Consider the following 22,354-nt stretch of genomic DNA (forward strand, 5'->3'; position numbering starts at 1 on the left):
GCAAGTAAAGCTAAGCAAACTGCTGAACTGAAACCAATATGCAGTCTGTCAAGCGAATCACAGTGAACTGAACCCAACCAAAAAGAAAACTTAGCTGAGCTTCAAGCATAGCTAAGCAAACTGCTGAACTGAAACCAACTGACCTAATTATAACTCAATCAGTGAACTGAAGTGAATCACAGTGTACTTAACCTAACTGAGCTGATTGTATCTTCAACAACTAATTAAAATTTTAAAACTAGTTAAACTCATGCTTAGAGCTATCTCTACAGCAAATGATACTAATTTCAACAATCAGCAACTGACACCAACTTCAAACAGCAACTGATACTATCTTCAACAATATCAACTGATATTCATTTCAACAACCTGATACTAACTTCAACAATCAGCAACTGACACCAACTTCAAACAGCAACTGATACTATCTTCAACGATATCAACTGATATTCATTTCAACAACCTGATACTAACTTCAACAACAGCAACTGATATTCATCTAACAACCTGATACTAACTTCAACAACAGTAACTGATATTCATTTCAGCATTATCAGTAACTGACACCAACTTCAAACAAGAAAAACACCATCTTTAAAGCAATAAACTGATCATCAACATCTTCAAAACAATAGACTGGTTAGCAACAAACACCAACTTCAAATCAATAAACTGATCAGTAACTAACACCACAACAATTGATACTCATTGCAACATTATCAGCAACTAATGCCAATTTCAAAACAATAAACTAATCAGCAACAAACACCAAATCAGCAACAAACACGAACTTCAAATCAATAAACTGATCAGCAACTAACATCAACTTCAAATCAATAAACTGATGCTTAGAGCCACTCATTCTCAAACCAGTGAATAAAAGATCTCAACAACAACTAAGTTTTCAATTCTACTGCAACCACTGTCAGCTTACCTTTTAAGTCGTGAAAGGAGAAAAATGGAGAAAGCTTTGAAGACATCAGCTATTTGAAAGATAGAGAGGAACAATTGCACCAGGACTCTCTTGGCTAACACTTGATCCCTTATATAGTGTGCATATTTTCTAATGCTTTGTGTCAGCATGAAATACAGGATTAGATGCTCAAGCTCCTGCACTTACATTATTCACACAAATTATGGGAATGGAGCTGAATTTACACCTAATTCAGAGAATAGAAGCGCTGTCCAGTTCATGCCTAACCAGGGTGGTTTGTGCTAAAGCCCTATATTCAGCTTAGTAGATGAAAGTGCAACCACCTTTTACTTGCGGGAACTCCATTGAACGAGGTTAGGTCCAAGATACACACATACCGCTTGTGAATATTCTATCATCCAAGTACTACCCCAATCGGCTAGCATAGCATCAAACAAAGAGAGGTGGCTGGTTTGAAGATAAACCATGGAGTTTTGACCTGATATACCTCAACACACGTTCATGCCTGCCATTGAGTTGCTGGAGCTTGAGAAATTGACTTAGTTTGTTAACGTGTGAAACTAATGTCGGTCTTGTATGTAAGTATTGCAATGCTCCAATGGTGCTCGATAAAGACTAGGCTCCTTAACAACTCACTATCTCTAACAAAAAAGCCTTAGTTCCAACAGCCATGGGAGTTGGGCAAGGATGGGCATCTTGCATTTTTGTCTTGACAAGTAAATCTGCTATGTATTTGGACTGCCTCAAGTGAATTCCTGTATCATCCTGGTGATTCTAATCCAAGAAATAAGTAACGATCCCAAGTTTTTAACGCAAATTGGTTGTTTAAGTCATGAATCCACTTGGTAATGGAGGAGTTCTTGGATCCGATACACAGATGTCATCTACATAGATGATAATACACAAATCTGACTTGTATCCTTAAGAATAAACAAACTAGAATCAGAAACTGAATTTTGGAAACCTTTCTCCAGCAAGGCTTGCTTTAATCTGTCAACCAGGCCCTTGAGCTTGTTTCAAGCCATATAATGCTTTTTAGCTTACAAACATGTAAAGGGCATGTTGGACTCTAAAACAGCAGGTTGTTGCATGTAAACAGTCTCACTCAATGTGCTTCAGAAGGCATTATTGACATCAATTTGTTGTATATCCCAACCATAAGTAAACAGCAAGTGTAAAGATAATGCGACTGGTACAAGTTGATAACGGGCTGAAAGTTTCAAAATAATCTAGTCCAGGGGTTTGTTGGAATCCTTTGGCTACCAATCTAGCTTATACTTTTTGCAGATACCATCAGCATTGAATTTGGGTTCTAAAGACCCATTGTACCAACGATATGTTCAGTCACAAGTTTGGAATCAAAAGTCAAGTAGTGTGGGCGCCTTCTAAGTTTCATAAATTATCTTCTTGGCTCGCATTCTTTCAATCAACATTAGCCAAGGCTTCAGGTATAGTGGCAGGTTCTGGTTGTATGATGGCTGAGGATTTAGAGGACATGAGGACTGTTGTAGTTTGACCAGTAGACTTAGCTCGAGTTATCATGGGATGAGTGTTAAGAGGTTGTTTCTGGTTGCGTTGATATTGTTGTGTGTGTGTAGATGCTAAGATTGTAGAACTTGGTTGTTGTTGTGTGTGTGTAGATGCTAAAGTTGTAGAACCTGGTTGTTGTTGTAGGTTGTGATCTGATGTGTTTTGTAACAATGTGGATGGTGGAACTTGAAGTCGTGATGGTGTTAAATCAACCACAAGTGGGCAAGAGGGCAACGACTCTAGACTGGTTGGATGAGTTTTTAAAGAGCTATCTGGTTTATAATTGGTCAAATCAACAACTACTGAATAATTATTTTGAGTTTCAGGAACAAACCTGTTTGGGGAGGATTCTGATATGTGAAAACTAAAAGGTTCTTGTGAGTTTAGTGAATCAGATTCACCAGAAAAAGGTAAGGTAGTTTTAGGAGACTGAAATGTGGGTGGATTTTGTGGAACAGATAGAGAAGGAGATTGAGAAGTAGTTAAATCATGAGGCTCAGAGTTTTGTGGTGAGCAGAGGACAGTGTTTGAGGTTTCTGATTTGTCAAAATTAGTACTACAAGGAGCAGTTACAGAGCAGCCATTATGCAAGGGAGTTCTTCTGCTGGAGCTGTGATCAGTTGCAAATTTCTCAAAGATAAGTGGAAGACTGGGGGCTGGAATTTCAGGACTGGTACTAGTTAAACTTACTTGTCCAACAGGTGAATTTGACTCAACAGAGTTGGAACCAAAACCTTTTGTAAAAGGAAACTCTGACTCATTAAAATGGACATTAGGGGTGATATACATTTTACCTTCAGAATTGATACACTTATAACCTTTGTGAATAAGACTATAACCAACAAACACACATTTGGAGGAATGAAAACTAAGTTTATGTTTGTTAAAGTCTCTAAGATAAGGGAAGCAAGTGCAGCCAAAAGTTTTAAGAGAGGAGTAAAATGGTTTTGTTTCAAACAAGACTTCATATGGTGTCAGAAATTTCAACACAGCAGTAGGCATCCTATTTATAAGAAACACAGCAGTATCAAATGCACACCACCAATAATGCAAAGGCATGGATGCATGAGCTAAAAAGTAAGACCAGTTTCAGCAATGTGCCGATGTTTTCTCTCACTTCTCCCATTTTGTTGGTGAACATATGCACATGAATGCCTAAACTATATACCAGCAGTAGTGAGATAAGAAATTAAGCCTTTATACTCTCCTCCTTGATCTGATTGCAAGCATTTGAGCTTGCGATTAAACTGCCTTTCGACCAGGTGATGGAATTTAATGAAAATAGATTGAACTTCAGCTTTTGTTCTTAAAGGGAACAACCAAGTGAAGCAACTATAGTCATCAATAAAATGAATATAATATCTATATCCTTCTAAGGAAGCAACTGGATATGGTCCCCAAACATCACTATGAACAATGTCAAGTGGATGTGATGCTTTAGAGTGAGACATTGGGAAGTTATTTCTATGAAGTTTACCTATTTTACATGCATCACAAAATGGTAATTGAGACATATTGCCAGCAGAAGCTTGCTGAAAATGGGACAAGATTTTGTGCAGTGTTTCAGCATGTGGATGTCCTAGTCTGTTATGTCAAAGGGATAAGTGATTTTCTTTATCATTACTGACTTGAAAAACACAAGGTTTATTATTAACCAAAGGTTGATTAATATTTTTAGGCTCACAAGCGTCATTAGTGTTTACATGTAATGCATCATAAGGTAAAGACAACAAGGAAGGTACTGACGAAACTATTTTATTTATAGAATGCTTATTACATGAGTGAGATGTTTGGCACAAATTTGAGACAGTAGCATCTGACTTACAACTATCATCAAAGGACTGTATATCAGTCATGATACAACCTTTATTCACAGAACTAGACCTATTTCCTTCGTCTAAAACATAATCTAAAGATTGATTAGCAACTGCAGTAACATATGACTGAGGAACTAAACCAGACTAACTATTGAGATCAACTGCGAATGGTGGCAAGGAAGGAGAAGTATGCGATGATAGGCTAGAGGGTATTTGCAACTGATACAGACCAGCCTTAAGTCCTCCCTGCAGTAGGACTGTTCTGGAAGCTTTGTCCTTTACAGTGCAAGAATCAGAATCAAACTCAACAACTACATTGTTATCTTTGGTAAGTTTGGAAATACTAAGCAAGTTTTTTGTAATTCTAGGAACACAAATCACATTCTTTAAGTAAACACATTTAGATTTCAAAGAACTAGGAATTGAAGAAAAACCAATATGAGAGATGTCTAGAGACTCACCGTTGCCTACTTGTAGTTGATCATTACCATCATAACTTCGGCTAGTTGTTAACTGGTTTGGATCTGATGCAACATGATCTGTTGCACCAGAATCCATATACCATGCAGGGTCAGGAGGTGTATTGGAGGTGATGGTGGTGTGATAAACAGGTGTGTAATGTGAGTGAGCAGCAAAATAAGCTTGACTTGAAGGTTGCATTTGTGGACTGGAAACCTGGAAGCCTGGCTGATGTTTTGAGTAGGAAGAGTACTGGCGGTCAATGAATTGATGCTGTGGAGACTGTGATTATTACTCCCATGTTGTGTGGATAAGAACCATACTGGTGATTCCTAGTACCAAAGGTGTTTCCAGAGGAATTAGCACCACCAGAGTAACCAGGAATTGAACCACCACTAGAATAACCTACTGAAGCACCACAGAATAACCAGAAACTGGACCACCACCAGAATAACTAGAGCCTGGAGCACCACCAGAATAACCTGAACTATTAAAACTGAAATGCAGAGCCATTATAACTGGAGTTGTACCGATGATAGCACTGAATGGCCGTATGGCCCATTTTACCACATACTTGACAAATCGGTTTACCTCTGCCATTGTTCCTACCCCTTCCTCTGCCATTACTAATGTAGCCAAAAGGTCTATAGGACGGAACACTATACTGACCAAACTGATTCATAGCTTCGGGTAAGTAATGAGGAATGTTTTGATTTGGCAACAAACCACCAGCAGACTGAGGTATAATGGGATGATTTTGGGAAGGCAAAGGCAGAGCATTCTGCTGTGGGATCGTGTGATTTGTTAACCCAAATTTCCAGACTCAACACTTCTAGCAGAACCTTCAGCAGAAATCATAGAAGCTGAGTGAGTTAGAGATCTGAGCCTTGTTCATGTTGAACTGAGTGCCGCCACATTGACTGAGTAGTTTGGAAGATCAAGGGAATTAAACTTCTCAAGTCTCAGTTCATACTTTTGCAGCAGAAACTGAGCTTCTTGTACGTTATTGAATCAAACTTGTTCAATTCTGGATGTCAAGTTAACCACCACTGCATCAAACTCTGGTCCTAATCCATCTAAAACATACTGTAATAGGTCTTCATCTGTGACAACCTGACCACTGGATGATAAGCTCTCAGCAATCCCTTTCATTTTCAACATATTCACTAACATTCATTGCCTTTTGTGTATTTTGAAGCAGATTTTTCAGATGCAGGGCTCTAGCCTTAGAATCACCAAAAATTCATTTTCCAGTGTAAACCAGATGTCAGTAGCAAACTTACATTTCGATACTTGACTGAACATGCATTCTGAAATTGATGCTAAAAGCCATGTGACAAGAATTTATCTGTCTTTTTCCAGTTATATACTCTGGATTATCCTTTCTTTCCTAGGGTTTCTTTAATTTTATTTGAGCTTAACTCTTTCAATTCATCATCTGAATCAATAAGAGGTTCAGGACATGAAACTAAACCTGTTAGGTGTTCTTCAAGATCGTGAGCGCCAACTGTGGAGAGAACTTGAGATCTCCAAAACCGATAATTATCCGGTAATGCTCTGGTTAATTTTGGCGTAATGACTTGAAGACTGGAGCTGAAAATCGAAGAGTGAAAACTGGAGCCGTTAAACTCTTCTCTGCACTTTTGTTAGAGAGATTATGATCTGAATTCTTGCCATTGACGCTAGTCTTTGGCTCTGATACCATGTGAAACTCAAAGAGAATGTAAAATTAGAAGAAAATGAAGAATTTGAGAAAGAATGCTCTGTATTTCTTGATTAGCTGAACAGTTACAAACAAGCTCAACTCACTTTTATATAAAGAAGTGAGTAAACGAAAGAGAGGGAAGAAGAAAGCAAAAGGAAGTAAAGAGAGAACGCACACGTTTCTCCTTTTTACAGTTTTGTCCTTAATAAAAGTCAACCTTGGTCACACATTACTCTATCGTGGCTTCATATTAATGGAACTTTTAAAATTAAGTGGCTATTAATTAATTGTGTTTTGGAGCCCAAATTCAACATGTATTCATTTTGAATATAACTACAAATCAAATTTATATATGAAGTCTTGCATACAAAGTGAATAAATGGATGATTGAAAATGAAAAAGCAATTAATTAATTAATGATGAATGATACAGCACTTTGTATACTAATTTTGTAGGTATAATAGTACTGATTAATTTTTCAACAAAGCAAGAAGCATGGCAACGATGTTAATTACTAAACTGAGAAACGATTTAAACATGAGATGCATAAGCATTAATAACATCTTCAATTTTATTAATTTAACCAACGAGTAGTTGAGAAGAAAAGTTGGACCCCAGCCTTTTCTATTATGAGTAAATAAATTAAAATTTGTTATAGGAATTGGATACAATTGTCAAGCTCTTCCTGTAAATGGGATTGATTACGAAGGTTAACCATATCACATGTTGAGGAGATTATGCGAACCATGGTATTTAAAAAACTCTCTCAAATATCATTTCATATGTAACATATTCTTGTCTCGGACATATAGATATCATTTAATCCTAATAATAATAATAATAATAATAATAATAATAATAATAATAATAATAAGGCCACGTCGATGTCATTTAATTCTGATGGGATATTGTGACTCTTTATATAAAATTGTTTACTTGTAAATTTATTTAGAAAAGTTATTAAAAGATAAACATAATTGTATAAAGAAATGTGAGTTTGATCAGAAATATAAATATAAACATAAATATGAGTTTTTTTTTTTTTTTTTTAAGAATAAAATATTTTATGCATGTACAACTTAGTTAGAGGGTGAAGACTAATTTAAGGTTACGGAGAATGTTGAGTTATATATAGGATCTGGGATATAAAAAGATAAACATCACGGGTTGGTGTAGAAATTTAGATTGTTTCCATTCTATTAATTAGTATCAGGAGTGTTGTACTTTTGTATATCGATGATTGCTTATAGTACTAGTGGAATAACGTTAAATATTATGTACCATATTCATACATGTTAATCTCAATGTTTCCTATTATTTTTGTTAAGTGAACTCCCAGCTATAATAATATTCCTTACAACAATCATAGCATAGTCATATTTCTGATCTTATTTACTCCTAACAATAATTATATTCCTCAAAGGAATCATAGCCATATTCCTGAATTTATTTAATCCCTTGTATAATATGATCCCTGATCTTATCTATCCCTTTATAGTATACTTTTTAGTTAATCAATTAGTCTTCCTAAGATATGATATAATTACAAATATCCCCTTAAGGTTTCAGAAATAATAGAAATCTCTTTGCTATTAAGTTTTAAGTGTTAAAATAAATAGTAAGAGAACAATTCGGTAATATTGACTAACACATTGCAATATAGATTTTAATAACTCATTACATTATAGATTTTAACAACTAATTAATAGTTCATTAACTATAGGGGAAATCTATTATTTCGAAAACCTTAGAAAATTTTTGTGATTATATCATACCTTAGGGGGACTAATATATATATAAGATTAACTCTATATTTTTATTCCTATTAAAGTTAAATTCTTTAACTTATTTAATCTCTTGCGGAATTGTATTCTGCTTTAAACAAATTTTCCTTAGAAAGAATATATAAACTCACAAGAAATCTTTTATAAGACAAAACAAGCCAAGAGGTCCTAATAAATTTCTATTTTGGTAAGACTTCCCAACACCTTTCATAAATTGTTTTAAGATAATTTTTTATAGCGACGAAATTCCATTTCATCTCTATAATACATCATTATTGACCAATTACTTTGTCATTAATACATTTGATTAGGCGACACAAATTCTATTTCATATGAGTTGGAGGAGCCATATTATGAAAAAGAAAAAGAAATATAGAAATTTTATTAAGGCTTTAACTTATTTTATTTATCATCCTTAAATCAATTTGTTAGTTGTACTATTATATTAATTGTAATCAAATTTTTTTTTTTTAACTTATTTATTAGAATACGAGTATGAAAAACATGAAGAATAATGTAGACTGAAGCTAAATTAGTTGATTCTCGATCATTAATCTAAGAGAAAAAGTGTACAAATTTAAAAGAAAACTTTTCGTATTGATTAGGAAGAACATGGTGATGTGCAGGGCCGTTTCAAGAACATTTGTGACCTTAGACAATAGTTACTCTGAGGGCCTTCTAATAATATAAGCATATATTAAAAAAAATTATTTCAAATTTATTTTTTTGCCTTTTGAGATGCAAAATCACTTAGGAGGGGTGGATGGCGATCTACAGGCTAACTAGGTCAGGTTGGTGGGGGATTTTGGAAAGCAGATGTTGGAGAAGCAATGGGTGGTGAAATAGGTAATTTCCAATGCCCGGATTGGCTAGAAAAGGCTTGAGAAGTTGTAGCCCAAAAGGTAGCGGTGGTCGACGATTGACGGAGTAAACAAATGAGGTATGATACGGATTTTAGTGAGAGGGTTGAGGGGAGGAAGATGGTGGTGTCGGGGAAGGCCAACAATGCTAGGTACATGCTGAAAAGGCCGGAAATGGCTGTCATGCGCGGTGGGGTTGGGTTATGAGATTAGTAAAAAATCGGTCAAATCGAGGGCTATCTAGGCTGGAAAAACACTTGGGAAATGATAAAGTGATGATTCCAGTCAATTTTGGTGAGAAAATTAATCGGAATCAACTCCAAACGGCTGGCGATGGAAAAAGGGCGGAGATGATTTATGTGAATGTTGAATTTTGGGATGGAATTGGGGTTGAGTAATTTGAGACATATAAATGACTATTTTAGCTTTTTATTGTTAAAAAAAATTCAATGTGTTAATATAGGGGTGCAAATTGGAATATACGAAACTAGAGGTACAAACTTACTATTTTGTCAAACTTTGGGTGGAAATATATGTTAAAGTTTATAATCAATTTGAGTCTTTTTGTAATATATTAAAAAAATTATAAAAATTTTGACCCCTATTTTTGGGGGCCCTAGGCAGGTGCTTGACCTGCCTACCCCTTGAGGCGGGCTTGGTGATGTGGCTTGCATTCCTACTTAATTACTATGTTTTTTTTTTTTTTTTAATTATTGGTATAATTCTTCAACTACCATGACATTACATTGACTAGAGCACATTTAAAATATTAAACAAAGATTACCACATATTTTAGAAATTTTGAACAATTATAATCACTTAAATTTGAACGGCTAAACGTTTTCCATCAAAAAAGTTTGTAACATTTAAAAGATTTATTTCGGTAATCAAATTGATTAATAAATTACTAACTGTTTGGAAAATTAATCTTTCTATACAGTGAGGGACTAGAAATTTTTGTATGAGGAGCAGCTTAAAGAACATTAATGTTAAAAATATTTTTGCATAATTAGCTCATTAACAATGCTACAAAAGTAATTAATATATATGCTCTAAATTTTATTTAAATTTAATATATGAATTTCAAAGTTTCATATTAGGAGATAACAACTATTATCTGTAGACGATAAAATCTATAGTTGATTCGGAAATGACGAATTTTATGAGAAGTGAGTCACTAACAATCTGACGGATTTGCACAAAGAGAGAAAGGGAACATGAAAGCTTGGGTGACAGATGTGGTGTTTGTCATAGGCACTTTAATACTCAAATCAGCATGGTCGAAGACATTTTAGTAAGGCTGAGAGCGAGAAGAGTTTAGTGTAATAATGCGGCTAGGGCTAAACTAACACAAAGTGGGCTTTGTGGTGGCTGAGGGTGGTGAAGTTGGTTGAAACTAAGCTTCAAGATGAGAAAAGACAGTGATTCTTGAGAGCAAGAATTTAGGAGCTAAAGCTATGGAGAGAGCTTGCCTTTGTTTATATAGTGAATCAAAGAGGTTGGAGTCCTAGTAGGACTTTGACTCTTATTTGGTAGAGGAGTTTCAATTAGGAATGAAGTCTTCAAACTTGCTTTTATCATATTAGGGTTACCAATTCAAGTAAAAATATGGATCTTGATTGAAATAGAAAGTAAATAGGATTCTGGTTCGTATTTTGGGACGAATGTGGGCTAACAGGCTGGAGTTCGATTTAACTTAACTTGTAGGATGAACAAACTCATAAAATAATCAGCTCACAAGGTGGTTTTAAGCGTAGACCCAATTAGATTAGGCCAAGGCACTAGATTGTAATATTTTTATTTCATTATTAGACATTGTTAGACCCAATACGATTTTTGGCACATATATTATTATTTGTCTAAAATTCTTCAAATTTATTTTTCATTGTAACAATTGAGATGTTAATTAATTAATTTTTAGGAAAGTAAAGCTAAGAAAACGCAAAAAGAAAACGAATCATGATTTTATTGATTGTATGATATGTCAATTAAAAAGTAGTAGGATAAGGAAAAAAAAAAAAAGAAAGATTGATAACAATTTCCAAAACAAAAAAACCCAGTTTGAGATTAATATGGGTACAAAGATATTGGCCAACGTGCGTGGTTTTTTTTTTTTTTTTTTTTAGTTTTTAGTTTTAAATTTTAAAGGTTTTTGAAATTATCTTGTTTGAATTTTCTTTAGCTTATGTGTCAGCATATGATTGGATAAATATTTTTTTTGTTTACTTTTTAATTTTTGTTTTTGTTTTTACTTTATATCTTGTATAATTACTTATTTGCCCAAATCTGCTGTCAAGTGTAATAGTAACTCACTGTTAACTGCTCATAAATTCTATGATTATTTGAAACTTATATCTTTTTTTTCCCCCTTATTCTATTACTTTTAATTGACATATCATACAATCAATATAATCATGATCGCGATTTTCCGTCTACGTTTTCATAGCTTTACTTTCCTAAAAATTAATTAATTAACATCTCATTTTAGGGTCACAAGCATAATATTGTGTTAGTGATATCAATAATTAATCCCATGTAGAGTAAGGTATACAAAATTATAAAAGGAAAAAAGAAATTGATTATAGATGGGTCTGAAGTAGAGCTGGGCATTTGGGACCGGGCCCAAAAGCCCAGCTCCAAAAACCGGTCCTAGGACCGGTCCTCCCAAGGACCGGTACCAGGAGGCCTGGTCCCAAAACGGGACCAGGCCTAAGGAGGAGGGCTCGGGCCCTCCACCGGGCCCTCCTCCAAGGCCCGGGCCTGGGCCCAAACTTTTTTTATCTTTTATCAATTTAGTCCTTTGTAAAATTATTTAAACCCCCTAAAATAAGTATAAATTTAGGACTAAAATGAAATTTTACAAAATTTATTTGAAAAAAAAAAAATTTAACCGTTGGCAACCAACAGTTATAAATTTTTTATTTATAACCATTGGCTGCCAACGGTAACTGACACCAACGGTTACTTTTATATAATATAAGTTTTTTTTTTTCATTTTCCCCCCCACAACTACACTATAAATAACCCTAAAACCTTTAATTTTTTTCACACCAATCAATCTCTCATTCTTTCATTCTCTCATCTATCTACTTCCAAACTCCAATCAATTTCATTCAATTATATTTATAATTTATTATATATTCAAATTTTTCTATTTTCAATATAATCATAATTTCATATATTATTTAATTTCTTTTCATTTAATTATTATATTTTATCATAAATTTATAATGTCTTCCCAAATGAGTACGTTCCATCCACCGAAGAAATTGAAGCCTTCAATCCATTTTCACCATTTCCTCCAGAGGATGCAGCTGTATTTCCACAACCACATTCGGCCGGGACGAGGTGTAGCAAACACATGTGAGCTGCGAGTCAACGAGCACGGACATAGCCCAACCCCCCTGACCGTCAAAGAGGGTCGTGTTCGATGTCTGGCGATACTTCACCAATCAAAACGGCCAAAGACAATGGGGAGGGGGAAGAATCGTGTGGGATATGTAATTTATGTGGAACCATTATTGGGCTGAGAAGGGGACTTCGACGATGCGACGACACGTAGAGAAGAAGCCTCCCAAATAAATGCATCTTCAAGCGGATCAGGTAGACAAATTCAAACTCAACTTAATTTTAATCACACATCCTCAACTCTCTCAACATGGCAATACATACACATGTTGCACGAGAGGAAATAGCAAGATATATAGTTGCTACGGACTCTCCCATTTGTTTATGAAAATCCTTTTTTGTTAATATGGTTAAAACTGCATTTTGTCCAACATATACCCGTTAGTAGAACTACAAATGAAGAGATATACTAAAACTTATAACAAAATAAATAATAAACTTAAAAACGAATTTAAAATTTTAGGAATATCTATTGCACTTACATCAGACATATGGGCTGTAGATCAAAAACTGATTTTTTAACTGTACAGTACATTTCTTAGATCATAATTGGGGTTTACAACAAAAATTGATAGGTTTTAAACCATTATATGAAAAACATAGTGCTAAAACTATTTATTTTACGATTCTTGAAGTTTTGCAAGAATATTTATTAACTGATAGAGTTGTAGCGCTAACGCTTGATAATGCAGCTGCTAACACCGCGACAATATCTTTATTTGAAAAGAATTGGATCCGCTTGGTGAAGGCAAATTTTATCACCAGATGTGTGCTTGCACATCATCAATTTGATAGTTAAAGCAAGTTTAGATGCTATACATTCAAAGATTGAGAGGGTGTGTAGAGCTATTGGATTTATAGTCGCGGCGGTAGCAATAAAAGATGGCAGGAGTACGTCAAATATTGTAAGCAAGAGGACCGGTTCGACCTTTGAAGTTATGTACAGACATGCCTATTCGTTGGAACTCTACCTACTTGATGTTGGAAAAAGCTTTGCCAACCGCGAAACAAATTACAGATTTCGTCAACCGGAAGAACTATCAGAGGAAGTTGTCAACTATGATGATTGGGCGATTTGTGAACTTTTTTATTCATTCTTAAATTTTTTTATGATGCTACTAATACATTAAGTGGTATTTATTATCCAACTACTAATTTAGTGTTAGATATTTAGTTCAAATTGCTAAAACTTTTGATCAATATAGACATGATAACATTTTTAGTGAAATTGTTTCAAGTATGGAAGAAAATAAAGAGATATTTGGTTAGATATTCCATTCTTATATGGATTAGCCTTTTTCTAGATCCTAGGTTAAATTATCCATAGTTGACGGTGTAATTACTGAGTTAGGTCATTATTTAGGAGTGATTATACGTCTTATTGACTGACTTAAACACAAAGTGGATAGACTTTTTTCTTATAGAAAGATACAATGGAAGTAGAAGTGGAAGTGGAGGAAACGTCTAGGAGGGCGATCAGGACCTTGATGTAGCCCCCCTCAAGGATCGAGCAAGTGGGCGTATGTGGGACGTGGCAGAAGCTCCAGCTCGTACATACATAGACCAAATGAGATGACTCGCTACCTACAGGTGGACTTGACTTTATGACGATGAAGGAGCAACTTGACATGGATATTCTTCAATGGTGGAACCAACAAGAAAGTCAATTCCCCATTATATCCAAATGGCACGTGACATTTATCTGTGCCGGTTTCTACAATTGCATCCGAGTCACATTTTCAACGAGTGGTCGGATTGTTGAAGACAGAAGATGTTCTTAAACCGATGAGATGATTGAAGTGATAACGTGTTTACGGGATTGGACTTATGGAGAAAGAAGACTACAACAGCACCCTGAAGATCCCGAACTACTGGAACTCTTTAGGAATAAAGATTTGAATAATGTAAAGGTTGACGATGAAATTGAAGATAAATAATTTAATAAAAAATATATTAATTGTTTATTTGTGAAGCGTGAATGTGTGAATATATATATTTAAAATTAAAATTAACTATTAATTTATTATTTTTTGAAATAACTATTAATTTATTATTAAAATTTTTAGAAACTTATAATCAACCCCTAAAAATACTAAAAACTCCCATAAGATTTCGTTTTGCCCCAAAATATAAAAAGATTTGGGGGGGGGGGGGGGGGGGGGGAATAAAAATTTTCAAACCCCATGGGACCAGTCCGATCAGGCCTAAGGTCTGGTCGGGTCCTGGTCCCAGGCCCATGAGAGACTGGTCCCAACTAGGCCCAGGCCTGGGCCGCAAGGGATCGGTCCCTTGCCCAAGTAGTCTGAAGCTGCTTAACTAGGTTTTCTAACAGACTAAAATGTTTTGATTTTTTTTTTTTTTAAAAAGAGCAATTAAAAAATTTAATGAATAAGTACAACATAAAGGATAAATCATACCATGATGTACAACCACATAATTAAAAGAGTACAATATAATTTTAAAAGGTGAATAAAAAAAAAATACTGAAATTAATTTTTTAAGGTGGTTAAAAATGTTAAGAAAATATTAAAGGAAATGAGCAAAGTCTTTAAAATTACAGGAAATGTGTCAAACCTTTCTTTTGCATTAAGTTCCTATTGCATATGTTTAGCTAATTGATTAAATAATTCTTTTCCTTCCACAATATCACGTACTATTAATTGTTAAAAAATATTTAATTGATTGATCTTAGTGTTAGATGTTTATTATTGTAATGGAGTGGTTCTAATCGCCCCACATTCAAGCTAAGAAATTCCCACTCCTTATATAATAGAAATCAGGTATGTGAAAGTTGGGATACATATTTTAATCAAAAAACTAATTTTAGTAATTTCTACTTTATGTGACGGCCAAGTTGTCATCCCACCCTACAAGCTCAAGTGAGTAGTGAAGATTCAATATTATTTAATACTCTAAGAGGCCCCCACATAAAACTTGAATTTTTTTTTTTTTTCATTTTTTTATCTAATTGAATGTGGAATTGAAATTCAGACCTTTGACTCTGGTATAGACATGTTAAGTTATCATTCCAAGGAAAAACACAATCCAATCAATACACATACAAAACATTTGTAAAATACTAAATGAATGAGAATATGTAATTACTGAACTAAATATAATGTTGAGCCCCAACTTCTATATTAGTTTAAGTTTTTGGTCAAGTGACAATTTAACATGGTATCAAATCTAAAGAATTAAATTAAAATCCCGGATCTACGTATTTCAACTAGATGATGGTAATTAATATTCAAAATTTTGCTTCCTCAATCTTGATGTCACGTTTACTTTTGTTAGAGAACGATTAGAATTATCATCTTAACATCAACAATATTCTGTTTTCTACCTTTGCAATAATTCTTATAGACCACGGACTTCTTTCCTGACTTCCCCCTGAGAGCTTGATAGCATACAAAATCCAATTAATTCAATTGACAAGGATTCAATAAATAGCCCTTTATTTAGTGGCTTTCGCAATTTACTTATTTAGAGTTACATAGCAATATGACACTGATTTGCTCATGTATATATATGCACACGTTTAATATAACATTGAACATCTAATTCGTAGACATTCCTTTAGCAATGGCTGCACTTTTGATGAGTTGAAAGATTCTTCAAGATCATCACACAACTGATTAGGATCAGGAATTATACCTTCATCAACTGACAAGATGAAGGTAATTTTGTTGGCATAACTAAGGACATGAATCAGTAATCCCTGCAATTAATGTAAGTGTCAGCTAGCTAGTTTTGATTCAAATATTAATTAACTCGCACAAATTCATTTCACAAAAGAAATAGCAGGTTTAGAGCTTAAATACTTACGGTAGGTTGCCCATAGCAACTTGGAGCAATAGGCCACTGGATAGCCGAAAAACCGATTCTTCTTCTGGCCCTACTACTTTGAGAACCACAATGTCGTTTGAGTTGGGAAACTACCATACTGCGTTCACGATTGATCAATCATGAAAGGTTTTCACACACACAACACACACACATATATATATATATTGAAAATTAAGAGTCGAAAATAAACACAGATAAAGATAGAGTATAGACCAAACAAAAGAAAGAGGTTTAAAGAATTATAATACCTTCAAGCCACCAAACTTGATAAAACATTTAGCCAAGAAATATGAGAAAGAAGCCTCTAGAGAAGCTTTCTTCCTATCCATGGTTGCCTTAGCTTCTCGAAGGTAATATAATAATATATATATATATAAAATATGAAAATTAAGAGTCGAAAATAAAATCACAGCTAAAAGGATGAGTATAGACCAAACAAAAGAAAGAGGTTTAAAAGAACTATAATACCTTCACACCACCAAACTTGATAAAACATTTAGCCAAGAAATATGAGAAAGAAGCCTCTAGAGAAGCTTTCTTCCTATCCATGGTTGCCTTAGCTTCTCGAAGGTAATCTAATGGATCATCTCGTAATGCAATGGTGAAAGGGTAAACAAATAACCCATCATGTTGCCCCACCTTGCTTTAGATCCTTCTTCATCATAACATCGAGCTCCTACATTTAATGCAGAGTTAATAATATTCATAAATACAGTGAAATTTACTATGTAAATATATATATAAATCAGTGAGCTTGACTAAGTATGTAACCAGCTAATTAAAACTTGATCAATTCGCTGCCACAATAAATAATCAGATTAGATTTTCTGATTGCCTTTTCAGATCTTCAGATTTTGCAACAATTAATAAAGGAGGAGGATATGTTTAGGAGCCATAACAAAATCTTCAAGTTCAAGAGAAGCTAGAGCGGGAACACTGAAAGTGCCATAATTATAATTCTTTTCAATCAGTTTATCACCAATCGAAGGTTGGGAAGTAGGAAATTAAGTTGAAACTAGAGAATTCTTAAGTTTTGTAGAGAATTTCTAGAAGTTCTTAAAAGTGTTTGAAGAGTAAGAAAAATCAGCCATGACGTAAGTTTGTGGCTCTGATATCATGAAGAGTATAACAACTAATTAAAATTGACTAATTAACATAATTCTATACTTACTTGGATCTGAGGTTTTCTAAGGTTCATGGCAAAGGCTGCTCTAAGTCGAATATTAGTGGAAGATTGTTGTTTTTTCTGACACTCCTTTATCGATCTGTGTGACACTCCCCTGTAATGTTTCTTTAATTATAAATTAGGTATGGAATGTTGGAGTTGTCGACTACTTCAGCATTAATGGGTAACGAGACGCACTCGGTGAGCGGGCGGGGGTCGCGGGGGCATCGCCCCGAGCCCGTAGGCGGTTTTGGGCTTTTCCATGTATAACCGCTGAGGATTTCTTTTAAGTTATTAATTCTTTTTTGGTTGGGCTTAGGAATAGGAATCCATGTAAAACGGTGTTAATCTCTTAAATAGTATATATAGATATTTTTCTTGTTATGATGTGAGAGTAATTCATTCATTGTAACGAGAGAGGTGAGGCATATTTAATAATATTGACTCAGCTGGACGTAGCCCACATTGGGTGAACCGGTTAAATCGCGGTATAATTTCTTTGTTTACTGTTGTTTTGTTTTAATTATTATTATTTGTTCCTGTTGCTTCTTTATTTCGTTCATGGAATTGGCTCTTTTTTTAATTTTGACTGTATATGTGTATAGCTTAAATAAAGAGAAACCAGATTTCAGGTTACAAGCACACCATATTTTCGATTGAGATAACGAGATAAGCCTGCTTGAGTGACGCTAGCATAACATCATTGATTGTCTGCAAAACAGGAAAAAAAAAATTAGAGAGGATTACTATGTTTTTTATGCCAATTAATGTGGCTAGAAACATTTCTGAACATGCTTTAATAAATAAACAAATTTAAATCATATTAGTACTCTTAATAAATAGACAAGTTTAAAATCAATTAAGTACTCTTAATTAAAGGCAATCATATCTTAATTAATAAATTTATAACATTTTAAAACCATTGTCACAAGTTTGACTTGATACATCTAACCTATATGTTAAATGATATATCAAATCACTATTGCTATGTTTATAATTTCATAAGCAACTTACAGTATTCATTGTGTTCTTTACGAGCTTGACATCATCCAAACTCACTGATCTACGAACAAATCGCCGAGTTTGGCTCAAGGGACCCTTGAGGGACGTTTTAGTATCATTTAAGAGAGATAATGAGGTAGCAATAAACATGGAAACATCGACAAGAGTGTTCCAAAAGAGCAAGATAACCAACCATAATTTGATGAATTTTCCCCAAAACCCTCCAGAGGATTTGCTGGGATTTACTTTCTTAACTATTGTAATTGTGGGAGGTTTGTTTGGGTTAGAAATCTTACGAGTACAAGCAAGGAAAAGAGACATAAGCGAAATTCCATCACCGAGGGAGTGGTGAACTCGAAAAACAGCGACGGATTCAGCGTCAGTGGTTTTCAGGTTGAGGAGATGGACATCCCACATTGGCATCGACATTTTAATTCCAGTTTTGCTCAGGTTGGAGACGTAATCTTCCACAAACATATCAGGTGATTCAATATTATTTATATCCAGATTTGGAACTATAACATGATTGTCTAAATTCACCTCTTTCTGATTAACCCATTTTAGCCCCCCTTTGACTGTGTCATCTTCAACCTGCCATTGTAGTCAAGTTAGCAATACAAAGTCACATGAATTCATTTCTTTATCAGTTACTGAACACCGGTAAATACAACAAGACTAAGGCTCCGTTTGGTTCATTATTGGGTAGTTTTTAGAATAATCTTTTGAAAAAAGTTAAATTGGGTGGGTATTACGATGTAGAATTTAAAAAATTAACATAAATACGCCTATGTTTATTTATTTACTAAACACCCCTATAACAAAATATTCAAAGTTAACAAAAACACCCCCAATCTGGATTTTAAATATGGACAGCCAGCCACCACCACCGGAGGATGGCTGGAGTTGCCTTATCGGTGCATGACCATATCTTGGCCGTCGTTGACGATTGTCTAAGGCCGAAGATCTGGCCGTTGACGGCCAGTTTTTTAGCCTTAGATTTGACCTTTTTCCGGCCATATCCAACCGGTAGTACGCAATTATACCAGATTTCGGCCAGCTTTCGATAGTGATGGCCGGAATCTGGTAAATTTGTGTTATTGGGGTGTTTTTGTCAACTTCCAAAAATTTTTTTAGGGGTTGTTTAGTTAAATTAATAAATTTAGGGAGATTAAAAAAGTTAAATAATTTAAAAAACTATTTTCAAAATAGGTGAAATAAAGTTAACTTTTTTGGGAAAACTATGTTCGACTCTAGTCTTCACCAACACAGAAGTAATTTGGAAAAATGAGAACATTGACACATAACAATTTCCAATAAAAGAGATATACAAATTTATACTTTATAGTTTGAGGGTTCAAATTTATGGTTTTGTTAGTTACCTGCAAGCTACAGAAACGAGGCTGCTGGAGAAAGTATGCACTAAGCTTGCTTCAATAACTTCTGGGTTCATTTTTGTTTTCATGCCAATCATGACAATGATGTAGATCCTTGAGTCAGGTTGTTGACACAGACGAGCAATTGGACTCAAGGGCAGACCTTCCTCACAATTTTGAATCTGGTCTTCAACATCTAATTTCAGTTCGATAGGTTTAAGTGTTAGAATATAGTACAAACTGGGTGTTGTTTGATAATTGTCAAATGTATGAGGGCTTGTGTGAAATTATACAGAAACGGTGTAGTTTTAACTACACCTGCTTCAATTTAAACGTAATTGTAAACTCAACTCACTCTTTCTCTTTCACATATAAAAGAGTAAAGTGAGCTGAGAAACAAAAAAGCTTTTACACTGTTATTGAATCAAATCTTCTCTTCAATTTACCTAAGCTTTTCTTCGATTCTTATCAAAACTCACATGGTATCAGAGCCTTGACTAACGTCGATGGCTAAAAATCCTGATTTAAGCTCAAATCCTCTGCCTAATAGCCTTGAGGAAATGCTGAAGGAAGTGTTAAGTCGATCGTCGTCTTCGGTGGCTTCAAGTCTACCGGTGATAAATCCAAAACTTACTCGAGATAATTACAGATTTTGGAGCTCGCAAGTTCTGTTTGCTGTAGGATCGCATGAGCTCGAGGACCACTTGCTCGGTAAAATTCCATGTCCTTCTCCCTTAATTTTGTCTGATATGAATGTTGATAATGAGTTGAGTCAACTGAGTGGAGAACTTAGGGTTAAGAATGATACAGTTAAGGACAAAATTAATCCGAGTTACATTATGTGGAAGAGAACCGATAANTTCATACTTTTGCAGCAGAAACTGAGCTTCTTGTAACGTTATTGAATCAAACTTGGATTCAATTCTGGATGTCAAGTTAACCACCACTGCATCAAACTCTGGTCCTAATCCATCTAAAACATACTGTAATAGGTCTTCATCTGTGACAACCTGACCACTGGATGATAAGCTCTCAGCAATCCCTTTCATTTTCTTAACATATTCACTAACATTCATATTGCCTTTTTGTGTATTTTGAAGCAGATTTTTCAGATGCAGGGCTCTAGCCTTAGAATCAGCCAAAAATTCATTTTCCAGTGTAAACCAGATGTCAGTAGCAAACTTACATTTCGATACTTGACTGAACATGCATTCTGAAATTGATGCTAAAAGCCATGTGACAAGAAATTTATCTGTCTTTTTCCAGGTTATATACTCTGGATTAATCCTTTCTTTTCCTAGGGTTTCTTTAATTTTATTTGAGCTTAACTCTTTCAATTCATCATCTGAATCAATAAGAGGTTCAGGACATGAAACTAAACTTGTTAGGTGTTCTTCAAGATCGTGAGCACCAACTGTGGAGAGAACTTGAGATCTCCAAAACCGATAATTATCTCGGTAATTGTCTCTGGTTAATTTTGGCGTAATGACTTGAAGACTGGAGCTGAAAATCGAAGAGTGAAAACTGGAGCCGTTAAACATCTTCTCTGCACTTTTGTTAGAGAGATTATGATCATGAATTCTTGCCATTGACGCTAGTCTTTGGCTCTGATACCATGTGAAACTCAAAGAGAATGTAAAATTAGAAAGAAAATGAAGAATTTGAGAAGAAGAATGCTCTGTATTTCTTGATTAGCTGAACAGTTACAAACAAGCTCAACTCACTTTTATATAAAGAAGTGAGTAAACGAAAGAGAGGAAGAAGAAAGCAAAAGGGAAAGTAAAGAGAGAAACGACACCGTTTCTCCTTTTTACAGTTTTGTCCTTAATGAAAAAGTCAACCTTGGTCAACAGTCCCAACCAGGGGCGGATTCAGCCCAAATTTGAAAAAAAATTATTAATATATAGGCCATAAAAAATTGTTAATTAACATATATACCCAGACCCACCTTCGGATTTTAAAAAAAGAAGAACTATTATACATACCATTTTTTAAAAATAAGAACTATTATACATACTGTATATCTAGGTCTACAAAAAAACTTGTTATTAAAATATATATATTCTAAACCCACATTATATTAAAAGTTTGAAACTCTCTCCAGTGTTTTTCTACATGGCTTTACCTTTTTTTTTTTTTTTTTATGATTTTATCCTCAAATTCTTTACTCTCTCTTTCTCTTTCTCATGTTATTCGCTCTTAAATTTCTTGAAGACTAAAATTGTTAAATTTTCACTACTCAAGGTATCATAATTTGCTCCGTTTTCTATATTATCGATTTTAGGTATGTGTATTGTTCATTTCAATTTAGTTTATTTAAGGAATGAATCATTTTTTTTTCTTTTTGAGGTTTTTTATTCTAATTTGAGAGAAAAAGATATAAATCTTGTGAGTTTATTTTGTATTTTCTGTCCAAGAATGAATCTATTTTCTCAAATTAAAACCTTAACTATATTTTAAAGACGTTATTC

General features: G+C 34.3%; 1 protein-coding gene across 1 annotated transcript; it reads right to left on the reverse strand.

Annotated features, from left to right (window-relative positions):
* Positions 1-16,035: 16,035 nt before the first annotated feature.
* Positions 16,036-21,472, reverse strand: LOC116112709 (O-acyltransferase WSD1-like). Its single transcript, XM_031398821.1, is given in 9 exon segments — positions 16,036-16,215; positions 16,812-16,960; positions 16,963-17,019; positions 18,154-18,195; positions 18,198-18,219; positions 18,523-19,101; positions 19,890-19,921; positions 19,924-20,079; positions 20,692-21,472. Coding segments are annotated over 9 exon segments (1,998 nt in total).
* Between the last annotated feature and the right edge of the window lie 882 nt (positions 21,473-22,354).

The sequence above is a fragment of the Pistacia vera genome, unplaced genomic scaffold, assembly GCF_008641045.1.
Source record: "Pistacia vera cultivar Batoury unplaced genomic scaffold, PisVer_v2 Contig666, whole genome shotgun sequence".
Classification (NCBI taxonomy): Eukaryota; Viridiplantae; Streptophyta; class Magnoliopsida; order Sapindales; family Anacardiaceae; genus Pistacia; species Pistacia vera.